The 9,137-nt window shown below is 46.7% G+C and overlaps 1 gene segment (V, D, J or C); it reads left to right on the top strand.

Moving 5' to 3' along the window:
• Nucleotides 1-2,445: 2,445 nt before the first annotated feature.
• Nucleotides 2,446-8,831, top strand: LOC120031876. The segment is given in 3 exon segments: nucleotides 2,446-2,463; nucleotides 7,717-7,795; nucleotides 8,463-8,831. Coding segments are annotated over 3 exon segments (414 nt in total).
• Nucleotides 8,832-9,137: the final 306 nt, after the last annotated feature.

Genomic DNA, 9,137 nt, shown 5'->3' on the forward strand with positions numbered 1-9,137 from the left:
TCCATTACACCATAGCCTACTTGTTAACAGTATGTTTATGTTATATAACATTTTCTGAAATTGATGTCAGACATGCAGCTACTGTACCAAATGCTCTGTTGCTGATGACCGGGATGTGTGCAGGAGCAGATTTCAGGAGCAGGACAAGACACCCTCTTTTTGACTGATGACTGATATAAGGGCATGTTTGTCATAAGCCTATCTGGCTTATAAGATTATGATGTCATAATGCTTCTTGACAGTGTCATAAAGTGTATTTTCTTAGTCCAAGTAAAGTGACACAGGATGGGCATAATGCTTCATGATAGTCACAAAATGTAATGTTATTTCCTACAAGTTATTTAAAATACAAAGAAAACAAAACATGACTGTAAAGCATTCATTACAACAACAACAAAGGATTTACGAAACAAAACAAACTCTTATGTAGGTGTCATAACCAGCGATGAAATATTGCAATATATGTCACAACAGGTGTAAATATATGGGTCATGACAGTGTTATTACCAATTATGACAGGTTATGACAAGTTATGTCAGCTGTTATGTCAGCTGTTATGACATATGACATGGTTATGATGCTGGGTGTCACAAAGATGCTAGTTCCTTTGAACAGGGTATAATAGTAGGTGCCAGGGGCACTGGTTCGTGTCAAGAACTGCAACGCTGCTGTTCCTGGTGTAACTCTACAATGAGTTACACCAGGAACGCACAATCCCTCCATCAGTGCTCACACTGTCCGCAATAGGCTGAGAGAGGCTGGACTGAGGGCTTGTAGGCCTGTTGTAAGGCAGGTCCTCACCAGACATCACTAGCAACAACGTTGCCTATGGGCACAAACCCACCGTCGCTGGACCAGACAGGACTGGCAAAAAGTGCTCTTCACTGATAAGTCGCGGTTTCGTCTCACCAGGGGCGATGGTCGGATTGCAGGCAATCTCAACACTGTGCATTACAGGTAAGACATCCTCCTCCCTCATGTGGTACCCTTCCTGCAGGCTCATCCTGGCATGACCCTCCAGCATGACAATGCCACCAAGACTGGAATGTCAGTGTTCTGCCATGGCAGTGGGATTGAGAGCCCGGATCTCAATCCCATTGAGCACGTCTGGGACATTTTGGATCGGAGGGTGAGGGCTAGGGCCATTCTCTCCAGAAATGTCCGGGAACTTGCAGGTGCATTGGTGGAAGAGTGGGGTAACATCTCACAGCAAGAACTGGCAAATCTGGTGCGGTCCATGAGGAGGAGATGCACTGTAGTACTTAATGCAGATGGTGGCCACACCAGATACTGACTGTTACTTTTGATATTGACCCCCCATTTGTTCAGGGACACATTATTCAATTTCTGTTAGTGACATGTTTGTGGAACTTGTTCAGTTTATGTCTGTTGTTGGATCTTCTTATGTTCATACAAATATTTACACATGTTAAGTTTGCTGAAAATAAACACAGTTGACAGTGAGAGGATATTTATTTTTTTGCTGAGTTTATGTTTATAATGTTTCATTTCTAATATGGTGACTGTGCTGCTCTGTTCTGGGACAAGCAGAACCACCCTGTCCTGTCTATGTATCACTCCATCAGTTGAACAGTTTCACTGAGTGAAATACACTGGACTGGGCCAGATGTGAGGGAGTGGTTTAAATTTATTTTTTTTACCACGTATGTTGACTGAGAACACATTCTCATTTACAGCAACTACCTGGGGAATAGTTACAGGGGAGAGGAGGGGGATGAATGAGCCAGTTGTAAGCTGGGGATTATTAGGTGACTGTGATGGTATAAGGGACAGCTTGGGAATTTAGCCAGGACACCAGGGTTAACACCTCTACTCTTATGATAAGTGCCATGGGATCTTTAATGACCTCAGATAGTCAGGAAACCCATTTAATGTCCAATCCAAAAGACGGCACCCTACACAGGGCAACTACGCTGGTGCATTGGGATATTGTTTTTAGACCTGAGGAAAGGGTGCCTCCTACTGGCCCTCCAACACCACTTCCAGCAGTATCTGGTCTCCCATCCAGGGACTGACCAGGACCAACACTGCTTTGCTTCAGAAGCAAGACAGCAGTGGGATGCAGGGTGGTAGACTGCTGGTGACATCTATGGTGGAATTTGTAACATAGAAAATGGATATCATACTTTACGATAATAGTGTGTAGTTTGTCTCTACATAAATGTGTTTCCTGTTTGAGCCCAGCATCATGTCTCATTCACAGACCTAACAGCTCATTAATACATGCTAGATGATCACATCAATAATTGGTTGTGAAGCTCATGTAGGGATTTGGTTTGGGGGGCTGATGCTGATTTAACATCAGTAGATCTTACTCTACATATGGACTGGTAATGTGTTCCAAAATGTCTAATAACTTTTATATACACTTTCAGTTCATGACCAATAAAACAAGTTACAGCCATGATGATGATGATGACGAAGATGACGACGTTGGAGAACGTGTGATTTGTATGATACTTTCCAACCATTTTCAAAGTTGACCTCCTCTACTGATCAGTGTTCCATGTCACAGTCTCTTCCCCCTCAGCACCTGCAGTAGGTCCCAGCTGTAGCAGTACAGTCACTGTGCAGTCTGACTGAGGGAGGTTTTTGTACGACTCTGTATAACTGTGTGAACACATATTTACTATTGGGGGTGTGTAAACTCTTACAGTAGTAATCTCCTGCATCTTCAGCCTGGACTCCACTGATGGTCAGAATGAAGTCACTCCCAGATCCACTGCCACTGAATCTAGATGGAATCCCAGACTGACGTTGGTTGGAACTGTGCATCAGGAGTTGAGGAGCTCCTCCAGGTTTCTGTTACCAGTGCAAATAGTGTCCATTGCCCTCACTGTATACAGCACTGCTGGTCTTACAGCTGAGACTGACTGAGTGTCCCACTGAAAACGTTTACACTGCAGGAGTCTGAGTCACAGTGACCTGGCCTCTGGACTCAAACAGAGATGAAATGTATCATTAGCAATCAAATCAAATCGAAGTTTATTTGTCATGTGCGCCGAATACAACCTTTAAGTGAAATGCTTACTTACAGGCTCTAACCAATAGTGCGGAGGGAACAAAAGTATGGTGTGTGTGTGTGTAGGTAAGTAAAGAAATAAAACAACAATAAAAAGACATTTGAAAATAAGAGTAGCAGGCTATATACAGACACCAGTTAGTCAGGCTTATTGAGGTAGTATGTACATGTGGGTATGGTTAAAGTGACTGTGCATATATGATGAACAGAGAGTAGCAGTAGAGAGGTTAGGGGGGGGCACACAATGCAATAGTCCGGGTAACCATTTGGTTACCTGTTCAGGAGTCTTATGGCTTGGGGGTAAAAACTGTTGAAAATCCTTTTTGTCCTAGACTTGGCACTCCGTTACTGCTTGCCATGCGGTAGTAGAGAGAACAGTCCATGACTGGGGTGGCTGGGGTCTTTGACAGTTTTCAGGGCCTTCCTCTGACACCGCCTGGTGTAGAGGTCCTGGATGGCAGGCAGCTTTGCCCCAGTGATGTACTGGGCCGTACGCACTACCCTCTGAAGTGCCTTGCGGTCGGAGGCCGAGCAATTGCCGTACCAAGCAGTGATACAACCGGTCAGGATGCTCTCAATGTTGCAGCTATAGAACCTTTTGAGGATCTCAGGACCCATGCCAAATCTTTTTCGTTTTCTGAGGGGGAATAGGCTTTGTCGTGCCCTCTTCATGACTGTCTTGGTGTGTTTGGAAAATTCTAGTTTGTTGTTGATATGGACACCAAGGAATTTGAAGCTCTCAACCTGCTCCACTACAGCCCCGTCGATGAGAATGGGGACGTGCTCGGTGCTCCTTTTCCTGTAGTCCACAATCATCTCCTTAGTCTTGGTTACGTTGAGGGATAGGTTGTTATTCTGGCACCACCCAGCCAGGTCTCTGACCTCCTCCCTATAGGCTGTCTCGTCGTTGTTGGTGTTCAGGCCTACCACTGTTGTGTTAAACTTAATGATGGTTAAGTTGTGTTAAACTTAATGATTACAACTGAGACTGACTGAGTAACCCACTGAAACAGTTTTCACTGCAGGAGACACAGTGATCTGGACTCTGAAAAAGAGATGTATAATCATTAGCATTCAATTGTTCATTAATTTGTCCAGTACTGTATAAAATAATAACTTTATATTGTCAAGGTAATTTTCTGTAAACGATATAACATTGAAAGCAGAGTGCCGGTGTCCAGATAAAGATTTTTTCTACATGTTTTTGGGGAAACAATATACAAGACCTACACATTATATGGACAGTGAGTGATTAGCCTACATTCTAGATTAGGTGTATGTAACGGCGGTCCTCCTCCTCTTCAACCGAAAAGGAGGAGTAGTGAGGGAACCAAAATGCAGCGGATGTTGAAGACATAATTTATTAAACAAGACGGGAAAAAACACGAAACGAAATACACTTGACTAAACTAACAAAATAACAAACGGTGTAGACAGACCTGGACGACGGACTCACATAACACACGAGAACGCACGAACAGGAAAATAGCCTACACATAAAATAACTATGAACAAACAAAACCGAACAGTCCCGTATGGTGCTACAAACACAGACACAGGAGACAATCACCCACAACGAACACTGTGAAAACACCTACCTAAATATGACTCTTAATTAGAGGAACGCCAAACACCTGCCTCTAATTAAGAGCCATACCAGGCAACCCATAAACCAACATAGAAACAGAAAACATAGAATGCCCACCCAAACTCACGTCCTGACCAACTAACACATATAACAAACTAACAGAAATAGGTCAGGAACGTGACATAACCCCCCCCATAAGGTGCGAACTCCGGGCGCACCAGCACAAAGTCTAGGGGAGGGTCTGGGTGGGCATCTGACCACGGTGGTGGCTCAGGCTCCGGGCGAGGTCCCCACCCCACCATAGTCAATCCCAGCTTCCATCTCCCCCTATGAATGTCCACCCTCATCTTACCCCCACAAAATCCTCTTGGTAACATCAACAACAGGGGCAGCACCGGGACAGAGGGATAGATCAAGACAGAGGGATAGCTCAAGACAGAGGGATAGATCAGGATATAGAGGTAGCTCAGGATAGAGAGGGAGATCAGGATAGAGGGGCAACTCCGGACTGAAAGGCAGCTCCGGACAGAGAGACAGCTCTGGACTGAGGGGCAGTTCTGGGTAAATAGCCGCTCCGGGCTAAGGGACAGCTCATGACTGGCTAACGGCTCTGGACGCTCATGGCTGGCTGACGGCTCTCGACGCTCATGGCTGGCTGACGGCTCTCGACGCTCATGGCTGGCTGACGGCTCTCGACGCTCATGGCTGGCTGACGGCTCTCGACGCTCATGGCTGGCTGACGGCTCTCGACGCTCATGGCTCGCTGACGGCTCTCGACGCTCATGGCTCGCTGACGGCTCTCGACGCTCATGGCTCGCTGACGGCTCTGGACGCTCATGGCTCACTGACGGCTCTGGCAGATCCTGTCTGGTTGGCGGCTCTGGCAGATCCTGTCTGGTTGGCGGCTCTGGCAGATCCTGTCTGGTTGGCGGCTCTGGCAGATCCTGTCTGGTTGGCGGCTCTGGCAGATCCTGACTGATAACTGGCTCTAGCGGCTCCTGACTGACTATCGGCTCTGACGGCTCGGGACAGACGGGCGGCTCTAATGGCTCAGGACAGACGGATGGCTCAGACGGCGCTGGGGAGACGGATGGCTCAGACGGCGCTGGGGAGACGGATGACTCAGACGGCGCTGGGGAGACGGATGGCTCAGATGGCGCTGCGGAGACGGATGGCTCAGATGGCGCTGCGGAGACGGATGGCTCAGACTGCACCTGTCTGGCGGAAGGCTCTGGCTGCTCCTGTCTGGCGGAAGGCTCTGTAGGCTCATGGCAGACGGGCAGCTTTGCAGGCTCATGGCAGACAGGCAGTTCATGCGCCGTTGGGCAGACGGCAGACTCTGGCCGGCTGAGACGCACTGTAGGCTTGGTGCGCGGTGCCGTAACTGGAGGCACCTGACTGAGGACACGCACTTCAAGCCTAGTGCGGGGAGCAGGGACAGGGCACACTGAACTCTCAAAGCGTGCTGTATTCCTGGTGCGTGGTACCGGCACTGGTGGCACCGGGCTGAGTGCACGCACATCAGGACGAGTACGGGGAGAAACAACAGTGTGCACAGGACTTAGGAGACGCACATGAGGCTTAGTGCGTGTTGCCGGAACTGGAGGCACCGAACTGGATACACGCACCATAGGAAGAGTGCGTGGAGGAGGAACAGGGCTCTGGAAACGCACTGGAAGCCTGGTGCGTGGTGTAGGCACTGGTGGTACTGGGCTGGGGCGGGGAGGTAGCGCCGGAAATACCGGACCGTGCAGGCGTACTGGCTCTCTTGAGCACTGAGCCTGCCCAACCTTACCTGGTTGAATGGTCCCCGTCGCCCTGCCAGTGCGGCGAGGTGGAATAGCCCGCACTGGGTTATGCAGGCGAACCGGGGACACCATGCGTAAGGCTGGTGCCATGTAAGCCGGCCCGAGGAGACGCACTGGAGACCAGACGCGTTGAGCCGGCCTCATGACACCTGGCTCAATGCCCAATCTAGCCCTACCAGTGCGGGGAGGTGGAATAACCCGCACCGGGCTATGAACACGTACAGGAGACACCGTGCGCTCTACTGCAAGTAACACGGTGTCTGCCCGTACTCCCGCTCTCCACGGTTAGCCTGGGAAGTGGGCGCAGGTCTCCTACCTGCCCTTGGCCCACTACCTCTTAGCCCCCCCCCAAGAAATTTTTGGGTGTTACTCACGGGCTTTTCGGGATTCCGTGCAAGACGCGTCCCCTCATAACGCCGGTTCCTCTCTCTCTTTTCCTCCGCTCTCCGAACTGCCTCCAGCTGTTCCCATGGACGGTGATTCACTTTAGCCCATGGTCCTTCTCCGTTAAATACTTGCTCCCAACTCCACAAGTCCTGTATACTCTCCCGTTGCTCGAAATTACGCTGCTTGGTTCTGGATTGGTGGGTGATTCTGTAACGGCGGTCCTCCTCCTCTTCAACCGAAAAGGAGGAGTAGTGAGGGAACCAAAATGCAGCGGATGTTGAAGACATAATTTATTAAACAAGACGGGAAAAAACACGAAACGAAATACACTTGACTAAACTAACAAAATAACAAACGGTGTAGACAGACCTGGACGACGGACTCACATAACACACGAGAACGCACGAACAGGAAAATAGCCTACACATAAAATAACTATGAACAAACAAAACCGAACAGTCCCGTATGGTGCTACAAACACAGACACAGGAGACAATCACCCACAACGAACACTGTGAAAACACCTACCTAAATATGACTCTTAATTAGAGGAACGCCAAACACCTGCCTCTAATTAAGAGCCATACCAGGCAACCCATAAACCAACATAGAAACAGAAAACATAGAATGCCCACCCAAACTCACGTCCTGACCAACTAACACATATAACAAACTAACAGAAATAGGTCAGGAACGTGACAGTGTATGAATAAACATACTGCACCTTGTAGGAAATAAACAGTAGTTTCAGCAAATTCTTTGGGAAAACAAAACAAAAACACTTTATTTCTAATGAACAAGATAAAATCATCTTTGGCAAGTATTCATGCCATATTAGAGTCAATGATTTGAACCACAGTCTAAAGAAATTCAGCTTGTCCAATGGTCAGGAGGTTTTTGTACCAGCAGTAACAGGGATTGTATCACTGTGGTACACTTTTGGTAGCGGCACCAGACTAGATGTTGGAAGTAAGTAACAAGATCTGTTGATATTTCTTTCTGATTACACCAAGTATATTATTATTACACTCTGTCTCTATGAAAATATTGCAATTTTAGATTTTCTAAATGTTTTAATTGCTTTTGATTGGGCCTTTTTCCAACTAACATTTTATTGAATCAAAATGTTATATTGTAGGTTTATTTATGTCTGATTGTATGCAGAATATAACTCTTAGTTCTGGTATGACAATTATTTAATAGTATTGGATATAGTAGTCATTATTGTTGCATTGAGTTCATGGTAGCCTTCACTGTTAGTGTGAAGACAAAGGGTCTCAGTTATGTTGGTAACCAACTTCATGAACTAACATGGTTGATATGTGATTAAAAATAATTCTGTCTCAAATTCTGCAAATACTATGAATATGACTAGGCCATTCTCATCAGATCCATTCCTAAATAATATCTGTATGACATGTATAACAGACGTCGTATAACTTGTAACTCTGCTTATTTAATACTTGTTCGGTTCATAAATCTGCTTTATCATATTACTAAACAATCTAACTTGTACATTCATATTTAGAGGGCATTTCCAATTCACTTTATTTTGATGTGTACTTTGCTGAAGATGAGCTCTTACTGTAGTTGTACTTGATGTAGTTAATAAGTTAATGTCTTCTGTTTGTTCCAGGTAACAGTGCTCCCACCCTCACCGTCCTGCCCCCCTCTAGTGAGGAGCTGTCCAGTACAACAACAGCCACACTGACGTGTCTGGCCAACAAGGGCTTCCCCTCAGACTGGATCATGAGCTGGAAAGTGGACGGGACCAGCAAGAAGCAGGAGGCCAGTCCCGGGGTCCTGGAGAAGGGCGGTCTGTACAGCTGGAGCAGCACCCTGACTCTCACTGCCCAGGAGTGGACCAAGGCAGGAGAGGTGACCTGTGAAGCCCAGCAGAAATCTCAGACTCCAGTCACCAAGACCCTGAGGAAGGCTGACTGTTCTGTGTAGGACCCACCAGTCACACACCCCTGTGGAGAGAGATTGCTGGTTCCTCTGCTTTGACTTGCTTAGTTCTCTGATTTAGTGATCACTCTCGTATAGAATAACAGGGGGCTTGGCTTGAGTTCATGTAACAATCCATTCTGTATGGATTTTGTTCGTTTTAGATTTGATGTGATCTGTTTTATTCACTATCATGTTTGCTTTGATGCTTCAATTATGTAATAATGGAATCAAATAAAGATGTATTTTTGCAATCCATAATTGTGTTGTTTCTATTAGTTAACTGGATCATAGATATATTTGTAATATTCTGGAAAAATAAATGTAATCAGTAAGGCTGATTCATGGTGTCTTTGAAAACTGT

The sequence above is a fragment of the Salvelinus namaycush genome, chromosome 38 (genome assembly GCF_016432855.1).
Source record: "Salvelinus namaycush isolate Seneca chromosome 38, SaNama_1.0, whole genome shotgun sequence".
In the NCBI taxonomy this organism is placed as follows: domain Eukaryota; kingdom Metazoa; phylum Chordata; class Actinopteri; order Salmoniformes; family Salmonidae; genus Salvelinus; species Salvelinus namaycush.